This window comes from Nymphaea colorata, chromosome 8, assembly GCF_008831285.2.
Source record: "Nymphaea colorata isolate Beijing-Zhang1983 chromosome 8, ASM883128v2, whole genome shotgun sequence".
Classification (NCBI taxonomy): Eukaryota; Viridiplantae; Streptophyta; class Magnoliopsida; order Nymphaeales; family Nymphaeaceae; genus Nymphaea; species Nymphaea colorata.
The window spans coordinates 3,474,655-3,494,612 of NC_045145.1; the positions used below are offsets into that span (position 1 = coordinate 3,474,655).

The window sequence follows — 19,958 nt, forward strand, 5'->3', positions numbered from 1 at the left end:
CTGGAGGACTGAACGGACCTGTGCCCTCTTGATTAATCTCCGCTGCCCTCTTCTCAAGTTGCAGCTTCTGAGTGAACACGATAGCCTCTGCTAGTTCTTAATTGATTTGCTCTCTCCTGCGCCTCTATATATTTCAAATTTTCAATCCACAGAGACAAGAAAGCAAACCACATAGAGAGAAGAAAGCAAGCCACATAGAAGCTGCCTCGCATGCATGAGCGCGAGACGTGATCGGCTCGATGTTCTAAATTGCTTGTTAGGCAAAAAGAAAAAGGCAAAAAGAGAAGGACGCGGCACTTCCGACCTTTCCGTTGGATCGGAAACTTCCTGCACCATATTCCTTAGCCCACTACATTTTGGTATCTCACAGTTTGAAGATGCTCTGCATGGTATATATATATATATATATATAATTAAAGTCTGGCAATCTTCAGAAAGAAGAGTTGATCACACGGACCATACGCCCGTGCGCTCACAACTTTTTTGGCTGCTCTCTTCAGAACACAAGCGACGCGAAACTGCCGAGTACCAACAAAGAAAGGCTCATCAGTACGAGTTGGCATCGATGCTCTGGATATATAAAGGAGGAAGGCAGAACAATGAACACCCATCAGAGCAACAAAGGTCTCTCCACGCTTGCATGGCTACCATGGCGATTCGGTGCATCTTCACCGCTTTCTTGCTTTTATCTCTTCATCTCCTATCAACTCTAGCAGCCGCTTCTCCGTCTTCCTCCAACAAAATTTCTGCTTTATCCCCAGGTATACATCTACCATATTGTCCCGCCCGCCTCCCCTTTTCAAATCTTTGGTCTTTCTTGGTTTTGCACTGACCACTCTGTCTTGAAGCCATAGGCTGTTCGATTGCAGTCAGCACTGGTTTCAATACAATGAGAAAGGCAGGATATTTTTATAATTTCAATTTCTTGTATTATCCCGCTTATTCCAACAGAAAGTAGGATAAGTTCAGTATGCGGTATTGTGCAGCTTCATAGGATAACACTGCACTGGCAGATAGAATGAAAAGTCATGCGAAACGAGTTCGATTTGCAGTGTACAGAACCAGTAATTAAGTTGTGCCGCGCTCGCTCAGTTTCTGTGCAGGGCAGGGACACCGCCACTGGAATAGCGCAGGCAAAGCCAAGGAAATTGAAAGGGGGTGGAGGGAGAGGTGGAGGCAGAGGTAGGAGTATTGGACGGCGTGGATTCTTTCACCGCACCGGAGCTTATGGCAATAGTTCTGCGGCTCAAAGAAGAAACTGCTTGGGGATGACGACGCTCACGGTGTTGACAGCCAGCTTGATGGTTACCCTTCTCCTATAGGAAGCATTTAGGCCTTCTGACCTGTGATGTATAGGGGGTGGCCGATGGCAGTTCGTCTGGTTCCATTTGAAATCCTCTTCAACGGAATTTGAAATGTTCCACAGATGGTACAGTACTCTTTAGTGAAATTCATCAATTCTTTTGATTCATGGTCACATTTCTTTGATCATATATGTTGGTGAGAGGGAGGGGGGGGGGGGGGGGGGGGGGGGGGAGGAACCTCTCTCCCACTTCCTCCTTATCCTCCTTGATGCAGGAAACAAAATTTTACCTGACATCCATCTCTTTTGATGGACAGGAGTCACGATTCAGTTTAACTTGCTTTTGTTATGTCTAACATTTTGAATTTTCAATTGTACTGTCATTTTTTTATTTCACATTGAAGGTTTGGTGCAATTTGTCTTTTCTAGCATATGGAAAGTTAGGCTTCAAGGACACTTTAGTCAGCATGGCAATTGGTCATTGTCATTGTAGTTGTGGGGCCTAATGCTGGTGTGAATAATAGTGTTGTAACATGAAAGAAAAGTGAGAAATTATAGTCCTGTATCGAAGATAGAGAAGAACCTCCATTCCCTTATAAAGAGTGGAATGAACATGTTTCATCAAGAGCATGACAGACGCTTTATAAGCATTGTAGCATTAGAGTTAACAGACATTGAGAATGTTAGCTCTAATGCTACAACGCTGAAAAACTTTCAATCATGTCTCCTTTTTCATCTCTTAGCTCCTCTTTTCCTATGACTATTTTTTCATCTCTTAGCTCTTCTTTTCCTATGGCTATAGTGATCTTGGTACATCACAATTAAAGAATAATAAGTAACATTTGCTTGTCAAATTTCTTGTTTCACAAAATGAAGAAACCTATTGCTATAGTGATCTTGGTACATAACAATTGGAGGATAATAAGTAACATTTGCAAATAAAAACTTTTGTCAGATTTCATGTTTTACAAAATGAAAAGAAAATTAAGAGTGGTACAAATACTTAAAAGAAGAATTGAATGTTGTTGAACAGTACTTCAATCAATAATTTAAAACCAAATTTTAGAAAGAAAACCGTTTTTCTTGGTAATTAGGAATCTATATTATAAAGTGTGGTAAATTTGGGGAAAGGTATTCAATGTCAATTAATCACATAAAGATCAATCAGTTCCTATAAATTTGTATGAAAAGGTTTGAAGAGAATATTTTTCTTCTAACTTGCCGAACAGAAGGAGTAGAACATGAACTAGGGAAAAAAAAAACCCAATTTTTTAGTGTACCACGAAAACATGCTCAAACCTTCTTTTTATACATATAGAAAACATACTTTTGCAAAGGAGGATATAATATACTCAGGTTAACAGGGAAAGGCATGAAATATGCCTCCTCCCTTGTGAGTTTGTGAGTTGTGTGAATATTCTTATGTTTCATGAATATGGGTGTTTTATTTTTAGAAACTACTAAAAGGTAAAATTTATTTGCATAAACGAAGTTAAATTATCGCTTTCCTTGCACCTCCCCCTATGTTTTGGTAATAATTAAAAAGGGAAAGGACTTCTACCTCCCAACAGATTTGCACCAGAAAAGAAAATATCAAAAACCAACAAGTCAATATAATTTTGTCAAAATCAAAAGCAAGGTTCTATGAGTATTAAAATTAAATAGTCATAGGAGGTGTTTGACAATAAGAATTTAACTTAGTTTTTCATCAATTTATCCCGAACATAAAGGTAAATTTATAGAATAGTGCATTAGTGGGTTGATGTTTCTATTGCCAGATGCCCCAACAGAATCAATGCATTTGATCTCCATAGAAAAAAAAATCCATGTATCAGTAAAAATATTTCTACAATAAGGTGAGAGGCAGGTTTTTTTTTTCTCCACCCATATCAGTAAAAATCCATGTATCAGTAAAAATATTTCTAGAATTTTTTTTCGAGTGCTTGATAGGTATGGAAAAAAATAATCCCGGTTAAGTTTTGAGTCTCCTAACCCAAAAAAAAAAAAAACATTACAAGACTATAATATCCAGCCTTATCAACGGCATTTACTTCTATAGCGATTTTCTTTCGGCAGCTTCATATTTAGAATGTGGCAACGTTAATGATGTAGAAATCTGAAAAAAAACACACACATTTTTATAGAACTAAGAGTCTATTTGGCAATAGTGAGAGATTGAGTATGAAAAATATAACTTGGATCCATAGCAATTGTGTGGGTGATCAATTAATAACTCTTTGTGGTTGGGCTTCTGTATGAAAATAAAATCAGGAACAGTCTTGTAGTTCATATGAGGTCTTTTTATGTACCAAACTCTTTGTTTTTTGGGTGGCATAACCAGCTACAGGGCTAGGGATTGAATGCTCCAATGATGCAGCATCTATCTACCTGTCACATAATTGTAACGATGTGGCGACAGATTACAATCCATTCCTTAGCAGTTTTAGTTAAAAACTTAAAAACTAAGACAACCAATCACGTAACAACTCCTTTTCTATAAGCCCCTCTCTATAGTAGCGTCGAGCCCAAGGAGTTTGGAGGGACAATTGCTAGTATGTTATTGGCTTGAGTGGCATAAGGGCATACATGATATGATGCATAAGGGCATGTACATATGTGTTATAACTTTCTCTCATATGTTTCTTTTTTTACAACATAGACAACTATGAAGACGGAAACCTGGACCTGCTCAACTACTTTGGCCTCCCCAACAGATTGTATTCATCTCCATTATACTATTCACTTCCACATCAAGAGACAACTAAATGCTGCCCAACCAGCCAAGAAAAGGTCCGAGTGATTGCTGACTGAGGAACTCTTGTGGGATTTGTCTTGGCCGGATCTGGCGGCAGTGCTGGTGGTGGCGCCTGCCGCAGCACCGTAGAGACCAGGAACTAGCGAAGTACCATGGGGCCGTTGTCCACCGCCACGGCCCCTGGCCGATGTGCCTCTACCACTGGTGGAACTACTTCTTCTTGAAACTCCAGGTTCACCTCCACTAATAACTTGCCTCTTAATTGCAGTATGATGTGCCCTTAATTGGCCGATCTGATCAACTGCTCCTCCACCTGCATATTCGTCCTCAATGAGCAAATGATCACCTCAAATAAGCTATAGAAACTTTAGAAAAATTCTCTTGGACTCCTGCTTACTTCCGGGTTATTAATTACCGTATACATTTATATCCCTCTTGGTATATACTATCCAAAGAGAAGTAGAGAGATACTTGTTGTCTAGGGTGGGCTACTGCCCACACCAGCCCATTAAAAATCACATTATATTCTCTCAAAATTACATTGTTATGACTTGAAAATTATATGCAGCGTTCACACCAAATTTGTGTCACTAATGCAAGTGCCCTATGACTAAAAAACCCAGTTGTCAAAAGCAACTCATTACTGCACATGCACATGGGGTGGTAATAAAGTGAAAAATGAAGGTTTTGAAAAGATAAAAATGAGATTGAAAAAAGTAAAAAGACTTATAAAGTTATAAAATACGCTAACCCACCTTTTTTTTTTGAACAGTCTATATTTGTTGTGTGAATAGAACATTCCTTTTTCCCATCAAATTAGTTGAACTTAATGACACGGGGACTAACATGTATTATCATCTTTTAGTCAGCATGCACTACAAGCTCAGTCACATCAAATAAGGTAAAAAACAAATACTTTTTAGTTTTCCATGAGAGTGAACAACGAGTAGTGCATCAAATGAGGTAAAAAACAAATACTTTTTAATTTTCCATGAGAGTGAACAACGAGTATACACCCAAAATAAAAGAACAGGAAAGTTGGAATATTTGGTTATTTTTCAAAAAAAAAATTAGAGTTTTAACTTCTTTACTTCTTTTTTGTCATTATATTGGGGCAAACCAAGATTATTCTGATCATTACATGCCTTCGGTAAAAACAAGCTTGTAGTTTAATAGAAATGATACAATTTAACCTCAAGCTCTAGCTATTGAATCCTAACTTCCTCAAAAGGTTAACAATTGAATACAGTAGCAATGGCCTCTTTGGACATTAGATTATGATAAAACATGTTAGTAAACTCAATTTTGTGTCAAAAGAAGCTTCTTCCAAGTTCCAACGATTTTTGATCCTCAAAATCATCCAAATGAGCGTAGTTAAAGTAGCTTTTCCCCATAATAGTCCCTGAATCTCGACTCATCTTTTACCTATACGTTAAAAAAGAAAACGCATATTTTTTCGTTAGGTAGAAGACGATCAACAGCAGAAGATATCCTGCAAACCCTTAATTTGGTATCTGCAACTTTCTTTTCATCAAAGAAAACAACGCCAAATAAAACGATAGGCTGTGGAAGGAAGAAGGAACACATAATCTACACTGTATATCCACTTTGGTATTAATAAAAACAGAAAGAGAGATAGAAAGAGGGAGACCTGCGGAGAATGATGAAGGGCCAGCAGCAGGCCCTGCTGATAAACAGAAGCAAGGTCTTGGGGAGAAGAAGAGGAAGAGGAAGAGGAAGAGGAAGAGGAAGAAGGCTGCCCTTATTATGACGCCTCTCCCGGCCATCACCGCCTTCTTGTTTTCGCCACCACCGGTTGCTGGCGGTCTGAAGGGATCTCTGCCGTCTCTCATCTCCGTCCGACCTCCTTATTTCAAGCTGTAGCTCCACCTCCGATGTCAACCGAGTGAGGACGACGGCCTTTGCTTCTCTGCTCGCTCTCACCGTCCTCTATTCTGAATTGCTTATTAACACAGCGACAGAAAAGGGGCAGGTAAGGGCACCTTCCGGCTTTGGATCGCAAAAGTTTTCCATTCACAAGATGCTGTCTGGGAGCTTCACGGCAATTGCCCACTCGACTGAAATAGGCGGAGCCAGTGGGATCCGATCTGCATCCAAAAAAGTTTGGGTACATCAATATAAATTTGCTGAATTATGTGAACTCGAACGAGAGACTACACAAGAAAAAGAGGCAGGGCAAAAGGTTCACGTGATCTGGCGTGCAATGTGCGACGAATCGGCACTCGCAACGTGAGATTCGGAAACGTCGGCAGGCAGACAAGAACAGGATGAGCAAAAGAGAAAGTTATGTCCACCGTGCCTACAAAAAGTTTTCTGAACTAAAAATATTTTAGTTATTAATTATACTGGTGCAAAAATAAAATTGTGTGCACCTACATGACGCGCTTTTACTGTCGTTGGGTTTGTCCGAATCTTCAAATCATAAATTCGTCGACGCCGGAGTCGAATTGGATTTCGAAGGGATTATGTGCCGAGGAAAGCATTCACCGACATGCAATCGAATCTTAGAAGTCTCAGACCGGCATTGCCTGAATCGGCGAATAAGATTACGAATCCCAAGGAAATTAAATTTTTACATTAATGTATTCACTCCCATCCATTTATAATAGATCGCAATATTTGAAAAAGGGAAAGATCAAGAGATTCATGCTCGTATTTGGCAGTGTTTATGAAGAAACATGACTTTGAGAATTAAAGTGGTTCATTGTTCTTCAGATTATGGACAAAAAGAATAAGTTAAAAGAATGGAAGTACAACAGCAGGAGCAGTTGCTTTTACAGCAGGATCAAGGCAGCCACCAAGCTGATCCATAAGACTACAGGCCCCATATTAATCCTCAAGCAGCTAAGGCCGCCTGAATTCGCCACGCCGGCGCGACGGCCGCCGGCGCTTGAGCTTCGCATGCCAACTACAGCTGCAGTCCTCACTGCTGCCCCTCTTAGTTTTCTTGATCTTGGTTCTGGTGTCGCCCTGCTCCTCTCCACCTCCACCACGATTGAGGGTGAGAAAATGCAAGAATATTTTTTAGTTCTCGGATAGTTAGAGCTATGCTGCTATGCATTTATTATCCATTAGTACTAGTTTTATCAATTTTTTAAGGGTGGCTGAATTAAAGTTTTTAAATTTTAATTGTGACCGAAATATATTTTTCAAAATTTTTATTTAGAACAAGTGAACTTTTTTAAAATTTACATGTAAATTTTTTAAGAAAAATTTTTGAGGTGGGTTCAAGGCCCATGAGCGCCTCCTTTCGACTCTACCCCAGATACTAGTTCTAACTATTAGTTTATAATAGAAGTGAGCCAAATGAGTCAAACAAGTCGAGCTCAAGCATGATGCTGTATTGTCTAGTCGAGCTCGAGCTTGTTTTATGGAACTTGATTTGAGTTTAAACTGAAGTTTTTGGAGTGGAGTCAAGCTCAAGTTGGCCCAATTTGAGTTCAAAACTAGGCCTTTAGTCAAAAATTCCTGGCTCCAAGTTTGACTCCTGCTGCTTGTGCGTGGAGTCCAAGACCAAATTATATGTTCAGCGCCAAACACGCAACACCCACTCTCATAGGCTTGCCAAGCCAAAACTTCTATAGAAATTCTAAATAGATAGCAGCACATGGAGCTCTTTCCTTGCCAAAAGTTCTTGTTGACATTGCCCCAGATATTTGCAGCAACAAGACAAAGGAGAAATGAATGATAGTGGCCCTCCATAGATTAGTGTTTACCGAACATACAACTTTACACTACTAAGGAAACTCGAAACCCAGTCTGTCACCTGTTAGGCCCGTTTGTTCAAAGAAATGGTTTGTAACTATTTCACAAACTTACACTATAAAATTAGAGCAAATTTACACAATAGCAATGCCCTCTTTGGACATTAGATTATGTTAAAACATGTTAAGAAGCACAATTTAGTGCCAAAAGAAGCTTCTTCCAAGTTCCAACCAATTTTGATTCTCAAAACCACCGCATGGATATGATATGGTTAGGGTGCCGTCCAATCATGACCATCGACCTAAAATCAGAGTCCAGAATTTCAATCATGTTGTTCTCCCTCCCTCCCTCCACCCATTTTCCTTCTCTCCCACTGATCCCTTTCTTTTATGCTTCTCCTCTCTCTTCTCTTAGAAGAAGAAAGCCACCGGGCAGCTCACCCTACCGTCGCCGGCAGGCATCAAGGCCATGCCGGACGTCGCTCCTCATGATGGTGGGTTGGGGAGGGGGGGAGGAACCTCTCTCCCACTTCCTCCTTATCCTCCTTGATGTAGGAAAAAAAAATATTCACCTGACATCCATCTCTTTTGGTGGACATTTGATGTCCCTAGATATAGTGAGAAAAAATGGAGTCATGATTCAGTTTAACTTGCTTGTGTTATGTCTCACATTTTGAATTGTTATTTGTGCTGTCATTTCTGATGAAGGTTTGGTGCAATTTGTCTTTTCTAGCATATGGAAAGTTAGGCTTCAAGGACACTTTAGTCAGCATGGCAATTGGTCATTGTCATTGTAGTTGTGGGGCCTAATGCTGGTGTGAATAATAGTGTTGTAACATGAAAGAAAAGTGAGAATTTATAGTCCTGTATCGAAGACAGAGAAGAACCTTCATTCCCTTATAAAGAGTGGAATGAACATGTTTCATCAAGAGCATGACAGACAGTTTATAAGCGTTGTAGCATTAGAGCTAACAGACATTGAGAATGTTAGCTTTAATGCTACAACGCTGAAAAACTTTCAATCATGTCTCCTTTTTCATCTCTTAGCTTCTCTTTTCCTATGGCTATAGTGATCCTGGTACATCACAATTAAAGAATAATAAGTAACATTTGCAATGAAAAAATTTTGTCAGATTTCTTGTTTCACAAAATCAAAAAACCTATCGCTATAGTGATCTTGGTACATAACAATTAGAGAAACCCAAAAAAGGTTGTCTTCAATGAAAACAATGTAACATAGCACTATAAGTAACATTGTATTTATAGTGATTTCGTTTAACTCATTTCATTGATACTCGTATAACTATTTTGTCATTATATTTTGGTTTTTGTTATGTAGTTGAGCCAAGTTAAGTCTAAACGAGTGGAGTTCTTACAATTTAAACTCGACCCGTTTAACATTTCAAGCATATATACGAACTCTGAGCACGAGTCAAGTTTTCACAAGCGAATTCAAGTCGAACCTGAGCTGGCTCGACTCATTATGTAGTCCTAAATACAAGGCAAGAAATCAAATATTGAACAATGTAACAGAGCAGCACGTATACATTCTACATCAATTATGCCAACTGCCTAGGCTGAGTCACCACTTAGTGCAAATCTTTTTAATTAAGCAAACATTAGATATGTACTTTATGTGAGAGCAAATATATGTGTTTTTTTTTCTCTTTTCTTTTTTTCTGGCCATGTTAGCTAGCTTGTCAAGAGAAGGTCCGCACCATGGCGGTAGTTGTTGCCTGAAGAGCTCATATGGAGTTTGGCTTCGTTAGATCTGGCGGCAGCACCGGCCGCGGCGGCACCGGCCGCGGCGGCACCAATATACATAACAGGAACTAGCGAAGTACCGTGGAGCTCTTCCTCACCCCCGCTGACCCCGGCTGCTCTGCCTCCACCCCTGGCAGCACCGCCTGTTACGACGTGCTTTACTCCTGACAATAACTTCTCTTCTAATGGAAGTATGACTTGCTCTTACTTGGCCGGTCCCAACTGCTCCTTCACCTGCATATTCATCTTAAATGATTATATCAGCAATCATATCAAATAAAGTGGTGCATGTAAATTGTCTTTTTAAAGAAGCTTTACGTTTGGATTATTGTATATCCTAAACATAAGGCATCTTTTGATATATGCCATCCTTTCTTTTTTTTTTTTTGGTTATATATCAGTGCTGAATTTCAAGACACAGGGAACTGTATTATCTTCTCCTATTAGAAACCCGGTCTGATCAAATGAGATACAAATTAATTGGTGCTTTTTGTTCTTGCTGTAGATCAATAAACAAACACTTCTCGACCGGTAAAAAGCGTGTTCAGAGAGATAGAATAATGGCCTCTTTGGACATAGCACAATGATAATTAAATAATATTGAAGGTATATATATGTGTGTGTGCAAGATGTTTGGAGCAGGATAAGAATTTATTTTCTTGCACAAGATGATGGAAAACCGTAGAGAAGACAAAGAAGATAACCGATGGAAGAGTTAGATTGGGCATATATGCTTTCCATTGCTATAAGGCTATTTTTCTTGAGGCCATTACTTACAAAAGTAAGAAGTTGCCGTACACAAAAGAACAAATTATTCCCTGCAAAAAACTTTGCTATATCTACACTTCTCATTAATTTTTTAGCCAAAAAAAAAACAAGACCAAATAAAACAAATGGGCAAGGAAGGAAGAAGAAGGGCATAAAGTACACTGTATTTCAACCTTCGAGCATCATAAATCATCTATTTGATATTTGGTAGAAGAAAAAGAGAGAGAGAGAGAGAGCCGATAAAATGTGAATATATAACAAAATTTGAGGACAAGGGGTCCCCTAGGTATAAAAACAATCCGTAAAAACAAACCGCAAAAACAGAAGGAGGAATGAGAAATATACAATACAATGCACAGAAAAGCAAGAGAGAGATGAAAGACGGAGCGGCACAGTCACCCAGCCGCAGATGGACAGCGACGCTTCATCTGAATGGCGAACTGGACATCCCCTTACATGAGACGAGCTACAGAATCTGGCGAAGAGAATGTGTCCTTAAAGACTCTGTTGTTGCGCTCCTCTCAAATGCACCACCAAGCTGAAATGAGTCTCGACCTCCAGACATAACCCCAGGAAGCAGTCAGATGGGAGAAATGACAAAAGAGAAAAAGAAAACGAATGGATAGTGGGTTTGGAAGACTACCAACAAGGAAAAGCTAGGTAGGAGCAAGGACACTAGAGAAAAAAAGACAAGAAGTAAAAAGGTAGACCCTGTACAGTCGGTGTAAAAAAGGACAAGAAGTAAAAAGGAAGACCGCCCGCCCGAGCGAGAGAGAGCCGGAGTAGTTCGCCCCTGTACAGCCGGAGGAGGTCGCCCGCCCGAGCCCAGACAGACCGCCTGACGGGAGGAGACCGCCCCCTCGAGCAAGAGAGAGCCGGAGGAAAGGAGGAGGCCGGAGGAGACCGCCTATCGGGAGGAGACCGCCCGCCCGAGCGAGACAGAGCCGGAGGAGCAGAGGAGGCCGGAGGAGCGGAGAGGGAGCCGGAGGAGCGGGGGAGCCGATGGAGGTCGCCCGCCCCTGTGCAGCCGGAGGAGGAGCGAGAGAGAGAGAGAGAGAGAGAGACCAGAAGAAAAAGATAGGGCCAAAAACAGGCCGTGCTGATAAGCAGAAGTAAGGATTTGAGGAGAAAAAGAGTAAGAGGATGAAGGCTGCCCGTATTGCGATCACTCTTTTGCTGGCGATGATCATCACCGTCGTCTTGTTTTGTTGCCATCCCTGGTTGCTGGAGGACTGAACGGACCTGTGCCCTCTTGATTATTCTCCACTGCCCTCTTCTCAAGTTGCAGCTTCTGAGTGAACACGATAGCCTCTGCTAGTTCTTAATTGATTTGCTCTCTCCTGCGCCTCTATATATTTCAAATTTTCAATCCACAGAGACAAGAAAGCAAACCACATAGAGAGAAGAAAGCAAGCCACATAGAAGCTGCCTCGCATGCATGAGCGCGAGACGTGATCGGCTCGATGTTCTAAATTGCTTGTTAGGCAAAAAGAAAAAGGCAAAAAGAGAAGGACGCGGCACTTCCGACCTTTCCGTTGGATCGGAAACTTCCTGCACCATATTCCTTAGCCCACTACATTTTGGTATCTCACAGTTTGAATATGCTCTGCATGGTATATATATATATATATATATAATTAAAGTCTGGCAATCTTCAGAAAGAAGAGTTGATCACACGGACCATACGCCCGTGCGCTCACAACTTTTTTGGCTGCTCTCTTCAGAACACAAGCGACGCGAAACTGCCGAGTACCAACAAAGAAAGGCTCATCAGTACGAGTTGGCATCGATGCTCTGGATATATAAAGGAGGAAGGCAGAACAATGAACACCCATCAGAGCAACAAAGGTCTCTCCACGCTTGCATGGCTACCATGGCGATTCGGTGCATCTTCACCGCTTTCTTGCTTTTATCTCTTCATCTCCTATCAACTCTAGCAGCCGCTTCTCCGTCTTCCTCCAACAAAATTTCTGCTTTATCCCCAGGTATACATCTACCATATTGTCCCGCCCGCCTCCCCTTTTCAAATCTTTGGTCTTTCTTGGTTTTGCACTGACCACTCTGTCTTGAAGCCATAGGCTGTTCGATTGCAGTCAGCACTGGTTTCAATACAATGAGAAAGGCAGGATATTTTTATAATTTCAATTTCTTGTATTATCCCGCTTATTCCAACAGAAAGTAGGATAAGTTCAGTATGCGGTATTGTGCAGCTTCATAGGATAACACTGCACTGGCAGATAGAATGAAAAGTCATGCGAAACGAGTTCGATTTGCAGTGTACAGAACCAGTAATTAAGTTGTGCCGCGCTCGCTCAGTTTCTGTGCAGGGCAGGGACACCGCCACTGGAATAGCGCAGGCAAAGCCAAGGAAATTGAAAGGGGGTGGAGGGAGAGGTGGAGGCAGAGGGAGGAGTATTGGACGGCGTGGATTCTTTCACCGCACCGGAGCTTATGGCAATAGTTCTGCGGCTCAAAGAAGAAACTGCTTGGGGATGACGACGCTCACGGTGTTGACAGCCAGCTTGATGGTTACCCTTCTCCTATAGGAAGCATTTAGGCCTTCTGACCTGTGATGTATAGGGGGTGGCCGATGGCAGTTCGTCTGGTTCCATTTGAAATCCTCTTCAACGGAATTTGAAATGTTCCACAGATGGTACAGTACTCTTTAGTGAAATTCATCAATTCTTTTGATTCATGGTCACATTTCTTTGATCATATATGTTGGTGAGAGGGAGGGGGGGGAGGGGGGGGAGGAACCTCTCTCCCACTTCCTCCTTATCCTCCTTGATGCAGGAAACAAAATTTTACCTGACATCCATCTCTTTTGATGGATAGGAGTCACGATTCAGTTTAACTTGCTTTTGTTATGTCTAACATTTTGAATTTTCAATTGTACTGTCATTTTTTTATTTCACATTGAAGGTTTGGTGCAATTTGTCTTTTCTAGCATATGGAAAGTTAGGCTTCAAGGACACTTTAGTCAGCATGGCAATTGGTCATTGTCATTGTAGTTGTGGGGCCTAATGCTGGTGTGAATAATAGTGTTGTAACATGAAAGAAAAGTGAGAAATTATAGTCCTGTATCGAAGATAGAGAAGAACCTCCATTCCCTTATAAAGAGTGGAATGAACATGTTTCATCAAGAGCATGACAGACAGTTTATAAGCGTTGTAGCATTAGAGTTAACAGACATTGAGAATGTTAGCTCTAATGCTACAACGCTGAAAAACTTTCAATCATGTCTCCTTTTTCATCTCTTAGCTCCTCTTTTCCTATGACTATTTTTTCATCTCTTAGCTCTTCTTTTCCTATGGCTATAGTGATCTTGGTACATCACAATTAAAGAATAATAAGTAACATTTGCTTGTCAAATTTCTTGTTTCACAAAATGAAGAAACCTATTGCTATAGTGATCTTGGTACATAACAATTGGAGGATAATAAGTAACATTTGCAAATAAAAACTTTTGTCAGATTTCATGTTTTACAAAATGAAAAGAAAATTAAGAGTGGTACAAATACTTAAAAGAAGAATTGAATGTTGTTGAACAGTACTTCAATCAATAATTTAAAACCAAATTTTAGAAAGAAAACCGTTTTTCTTGGTAATTAGGAATCTATATTATAAAGTGTGGTAAATTTGGGGAAAGGTATTCAATGTCAATTAATCACATAAAGATCAATCAGTTCCTATAAATTTGTATGAAAAGGTTTGAAGAGAATATTTTTCTTCTAACTTGCCGAACAGAAGGAGTAGAACATGAACTAGGGAAAAAAAAAACCCAATTTTTTAGTGTACCACGAAAACATGCTCAAACCTTCTTTTTATACATATAGAAAACATACTTTTGCAAAGGAGGATATAATATACTCAGGTTAACAGGGAAAGGCATGAAATATGCCTCCTCCCTTGTGAGTTTGTGAGTTGTGTGAATATTCTTATGTTTCATGAATATGGGTGTTTTATTTTTAGAAACTACTAAAAGGTAAAATTTATTTGCATAAACGAAGTTAAATTATCGCTTTCCTTGCACCTCCCCCTATGTTTTGGTAATAATTAAAAAGGGAAAGGACTTCTACCTCCCAACAGATTTGCACCAGAAAAGAAAATATCAAAAACCAACAAGTCAATATAATTTTGTCAAAATCAAAAGCAAGGTTCTATGAGTATTAAAATTAAATAGTCATAGGAGGTGTTTGACAATAAGAATTTAACTTAGTTTTTCATCAATTTATCCCGAACATAAAGGTAAATTTATAGAATAGTGCATTAGTGGGTTGATGTTTCTATTGCCAGATGCCCCAACAGAATCAATGCATTTGATCTCCATAGAAAAAAAAAATCCATGTATCAGTAAAAATATTTCTACAATAAGGTGAGAGGCAGGTTTTTTTTTTCTCCACCCATATCAGTAAAAATCCATGTATCAGTAAAAATATTTCTAGAATTTTTTTTCGAGTGCTTGATAGGTATGGAAAAAAATAATCCCGGTTAAGTTTTGAGTCTCCTAACCCAAAAAAAAAAAAAACATTACAAGACTATAATATCCAGCCTTATCAACGGCATTTACTTCTATAGCGATTTTCTTTCGGCAGCTTCATATTTAGAATGTGGCAACGTTAATGATGTAGAAATCTGAAAAAAAACACACACATTTTTATAGAACTAAGAGTCTATTTGGCAATAGTGAGAGATTGAGTATGAAAAATATAACTTGGATCCATAGCAATTGTGTGGGTGATCAATTAATAACTCTTTGTGGTTGGGCTTCTGTATGAAAATAAAATCAGGAACAGTCTTGTAGTTCATATGAGGTCTTTTTATGTACCAAACTCTTTGTTTTTTGGGTGGCATAACCAGCTACAGGGCTAGGGATTGAATGCTCCAATGATGCAGCATCTATCTACCTGTCACATAATTGTAACGATGTGGCGACAGATTACAATCCATTCCTTAGCAGTTTTAGTTAAAAACTTAAAAACTAAGACAACCAATCACGTAACAACTCCTTTTCTATAAGCCCCTCTCTATAGTAGCGTCGAGCCCAAGGAGTTTGGAGGGACAATTGCTAGTATGTTATTGGCTTGAGTGGCATAAGGGCATACATGATATGATGCATAAGGGCATGTACATATGTGTTATAACTTTCTCTCATATGTTTCTTTTTTACAACATAGACAACTATGAAGACGGAAACCTGGACCTGCTCAACTACTTTGGCCTCCCCAACAGATTGTATTCATCTCCATTATACTATTCACTTCCACATCAAGAGACAACTAAATGCTGCCCAACCAGCCAAGAAAAGGTCCGAGTGATTGCTGACTGAGGAACTCTTGTGGGATTTGTCTTGGCCGGATCTGGCGGCAGTGCTGGTGGTGGCGCCTGCCGCAGCACCGTAGAGACCAGGAACTAGCGAAGTACCATGGGGCCGTTGTCCACCGCCACGGCCCCTGGCCGATGTGCCTCTACCACTGGTGGAACTACTTCTTCTTGAAACTCCAGGTTCACCTCCACTAATAACTTGCCTCTTAATTGCAGTATGATGTGCCCTTAATTGGCCGATCTGATCAACTGCTCCTCCACCTGCATATTCGTCCTCAATGAGCAAATGATCACCTCAAATAAGCTATAGAAACTTTAGAAAAATTCTCTTGGACTCCTGCTTACTTCCGGGTTATTAATTACCGTATACATTTATATCCCTCTTGGTATATACTATCCAAAGAGAAGTAGAGAGATACTTGTTGTCTAGGGTGGGCTACTGCCCACACCAGCCCATTAAAAATCACATTATATTCTCTCAAAATTACATTGTTATGACTTGAAAATTATATGCAGCGTTCACACCAAATTTGTGTCACTAATGCAAGTGCCCTATGACTAAAAAACCCAGTTGTCAAAAGCAACTCATTACTGCACATGCACATGGGGTGGTAATAAAGTGAAAAATGAAGGTTTTGAAAAAGATAAAAATGAGATTGAAAAAAGTAAAAAGACTTATAAAGTTATAAAATACGCTAACCCACCTTTTTTTTTTGAACAGTCTATATTTGTTGTGTGAATAGAACATTCCTTTTTCCCATCAAATTAGTTGAACTTAATGACACGGGGACTAACATGTATTATCATCTTTTAGTCAGCATGCACTACAAGCTCAGTCACATCAAATAAGGTAAAAAACAAATACTTTTTAGTTTTCCATGAGAGTGAACAACGAGTAGTGCATCAAATGAGGTAAAAAACAAATACTTTTTAATTTTCCATGAGAGTGAACAACGAGTATACACCCAAAATAAAAGAACAGGAAAGTTGGAATATTTGGTTATTTTTCAAAAAAAAAATTAGAGTTTTAACTTCTTTACTTCTTTTTTGTCATTATATTGGGGCAAACCAAGATTATTCTGATCATTACATGCCTTCGGTAAAAACAAGCTTGTAGTTTAATAGAAATGATACAATTTAACCTCAAGCTCTAGCTATTGAATCCTAACTTCCTCAAAAGGTTAACAATTGAATACAGTAGCAATGGCCTCTTTGGACATTAGATTATGATAAAACATGTTAGTAAACTCAATTTTGTGTCAAAAGAAGCTTCTTCCAAGTTCCAACGATTTTTGATCCTCAAAATCATCCAAATGAGCGTAGTTAAAGTAGCTTTTCCCCATAATAGTCCCTGAATCTCGACTCATCTTTTACCTATACGTTAAAAAAGAAAACGCATATTTTTTCGTTAGGTAGAAGACGATCAACAGCAGAAGATATCCTGCAAACCCTTAATTTGGTATCTGCAACTTTCTTTTCATCAAAGAAAACAACGCCAAATAAAACGATAGGCTGTGGAAGGAAGAAGGAACACATAATCTACACTGTATATCCACTTTGGTATTAATAAAAACAGAAAGAGAGATAGAAAGAGGGAGACCTGCGGAGAATGATGAAGGGCCAGCAGCAGGCCCTGCTGATAAACAGAAGCAAGGTCTTGGGGAGAAGAAGAGGAAGAGGAAGAGGAAGAGGAAGAGGAAGAAGGCTGCCCTTATTATGACGCCTCTCCCGGCCATCACCGCCTTCTTGTTTTCGCCACCACCGGTTGCTGGCGGTCTGAAGGGATCTCTGCCGTCTCTCATCTCCGTCCGACCTCCTTATTTCAAGCTGTAGCTCCACCTCCGATGTCAACCGAGTGAGGACGACGGCCTTTGCTTCTCTGCTCGCTCTCACCGTCCTCTATTCTGAATTGCTTATTAACACAGCGACAGAAAAGGGGCAGGTAAGGGCACCTTCCGGCTTTGGATCGCAAAAGTTTTCCATTCACAAGATGCTGTCTGGGAGCTTCACGGCAATTGCCCACTCGACTGAAATAGGCGGAGCCAGTGGGATCCGATCTGCATCCAAAAAAGTTTGGGTACATCAATATAAATTTGCTGAATTATGTGAACTCGAACGAGAGACTACACAAGAAAAAGAGGCAGGGCAAAAGGTTCACGTGATCTGGCGTGCAATGTGCGACGAATCGGCACTCGCAACGTGAGATTCGGAAACGTCGGCAGGCAGACAAGAACAGGATGAGCAAAAGAGAAAGTTATGTCCACCGTGCCTACAAAAAGTTTTCTGAACTAAAAATATTTTAGTTATTAATTATACTGGTGCAAAAATAAAATTGTGTGCACCTACATGACGCGCTTTTACTGTCGTTGGGTTTGTCCGAATCTTCAAATCATAAATTCGTCGACGCCGGAGTCGAATTGGATTTCGAAGGGATTATGTGCCGAGGAAAGCATTCACCGACATGCAATCGAATCTTAGAAGTCTCAGACCGGCATTGCCTGAATCGGCGAATAAGATTACGAATCCCAAGGAAATTAAATTTTTACATTAATGTATTCACTCCCATCCATTTATAATAGATCGCAATATTTGAAAAAGGGAAAGATCAAGAGATTCATGCTCGTATTTGGCAGTGTTTATGAAGAAACATGACTTTGAGAATTAAAGTGGTTCATTGTTCTTCAGATTATGGACAAAAAGAATAAGTTAAAAGAATGGAAGTACAACAGCAGGAGCAGTTGCTTTTACAGCAGGATCAAGGCAGCCACCAAGCTGATCCATAAGACTACAGGCCCCATATTAATCCTCAAGCAGCTAAGGCCGCCTGAATTCGCCACGCCGGCGCGACGGCCGCCGGCGCTTGAGCTTCGCATGCCAACTACAGCTGCAGTCCTCACTGCTGCCCCTCTTAGTTTTCTTGATCTTGGTTCTGGTGTCGCCCTGCTCCTCTCCACCTCCACCACGATTGAGGGTGAGAAAATGCAAGAATATTTTTTAGTTCTCGGATAGTTAGAGCTATGCTGCTATGCATTTATTATCCATTAGTACTAGTTTTATCAATTTTTTAAGGGTGGCTGAATTAAAGTTTTTAAATTTTAATTGTGACCGAAATATATTTTTCAAAATTTTTATTTAGAACAAGTGAACTTTTTTAAAATTTACATGTAAATTTTTTAAGAAAAATTTTTGAGGTGGGTTCAAGGCCCATGAGCGCCTCCTTTCGACTCTGCCCCAGATACTAGTTCTAACTATTAGTTTATAATAGAAGTGAGCCAAATGAGTCAAACAAGTCGAGCTCAAGCATGATGCTGTATTGTCTAGTCGAGCTCGAGCTTGTTTTATGGAACTTGATTTGAGTTTAAACTGAAGTTTTTGGAGTGGAGTCAAGCTCAAGTTGGCCCAATTTGAGTTCAAAACTAGGCCTTTAGTCAAAAATTCCTGGCTCCAAGTTTGACTCCTGCTGCTTGTGCGTGGAGTCCAAGACCAAATTATATGTTCAGCGCCAAACACGCAACACCCACTCTCATAGGCTTGCCAAGCCAAAACTTCTATAGAAATTCTAAATAGATAGCAGCACATGGTGCTCTTTCCTTGCCAAAAGTTCTTGTTGACATTGCCCCAGATATTTGCAGCAACAAGACAAAGGAGAAATGAATGATAGTGGCCCTCCATAGATTAGTATTTACAGAACATACAACTTTACACTACTAAGGAAACTCGAAACCCAGTCTGTCACCTGTTAGGCCCGTTTGTTCAAAGAAATGGTTTGTAACTATTTCACAAACTTATACTATAAAATTAGAGCAAATTTACACAATAGCAATGCCCTCTTTGGACATTAGATTATGTTAAAACATGTTAGGAAGCACAATTTAGTGCCAAAAGAAGCTTCTTCCAAGTTCCAACCAATTTTGATTCTCAAAACCACCGCATGGATATGATATGGTTAGGGTGCCGTCCAATCATGACCATCAACCTAAAATCAGAGTCCAGAATTTCAATCATGTTGTTCTCCCTCCCTCCCTCCACCCATTTTCCTTCTCTCCCACTGATCCCTTTCTTTTATGCTTCTCCTCTCTCTTCTCTTAGAAGAAGAAAGCCATCGGGCAGCTCACCCTACCGTCGCCGGCAGGCATCAAGGCCATGCCGGACGTCGCTCCTCATGATGGTGGGTTGGGGAGGGGGGGAGGAACCTCTCTCCCACTTCCTCCTTATCCTCCTTGATGTAGGAAAAAAAAATATTCACCTGACATCCATCTCTTTTGGTGGACATTTGATGTCCCTAGATATAGTGAGAAAAAATGGAGTCATGATTCAG

General features: G+C 40.1%; 1 protein-coding gene and 1 long non-coding RNA gene across 6 annotated transcripts; one reads left to right on the plus strand and one right to left on the minus strand.

Annotated features, from left to right (window-relative positions):
* The first annotated feature begins 555 nt into the window (after positions 1-555).
* On the plus strand, positions 556-15,628 carry LOC116258352 (uncharacterized). Of its 2 annotated transcripts, none has more exons than XR_007574073.1 (3): positions 556-761; positions 12,632-12,968; positions 15,493-15,628. It is a non-coding gene; the product is annotated as an uncharacterized LOC116258352 (long non-coding RNA). The 2 variants fall into 2 exon arrangements; XR_004173699.1 differs by lacking the exon at positions 556-761 and adding an exon at positions 12,163-12,300.
* On the minus strand, positions 3,696-18,069 carry LOC116259334 (uncharacterized). Of its 4 annotated transcripts, none has more exons than XM_050079091.1 (3): positions 17,799-18,060; positions 17,241-17,697; positions 3,696-4,371 (listed from the first exon to the last, which is right to left on the minus strand). In XM_050079091.1, the coding sequence occupies exons 2-3, from the start codon at positions 17,440-17,442 to the stop codon at positions 4,043-4,045; spliced, it is 531 nt and encodes a 176-aa protein (XP_049935048.1). In that variant the 5' UTR covers positions 17,443-17,697; positions 17,799-18,060; the 3' UTR covers positions 3,696-4,042. The 4 variants fall into 4 exon arrangements, with proteins under 4 accessions (XP_049935048.1, XP_049935049.1, XP_031492945.1 ...); XM_050079092.1 differs by lacking the exon at positions 17,241-17,697 and adding an exon at positions 5,710-6,166 and having other exon boundaries at positions 3,711-4,371; positions 17,799-18,051; XM_031637085.2 differs by lacking the exons at positions 17,241-17,697; positions 17,799-18,060 and adding exons at positions 5,710-6,166; positions 6,268-6,514 and having other exon boundaries at positions 3,711-4,371.
* Positions 18,070-19,958: the final 1,889 nt, after the last annotated feature.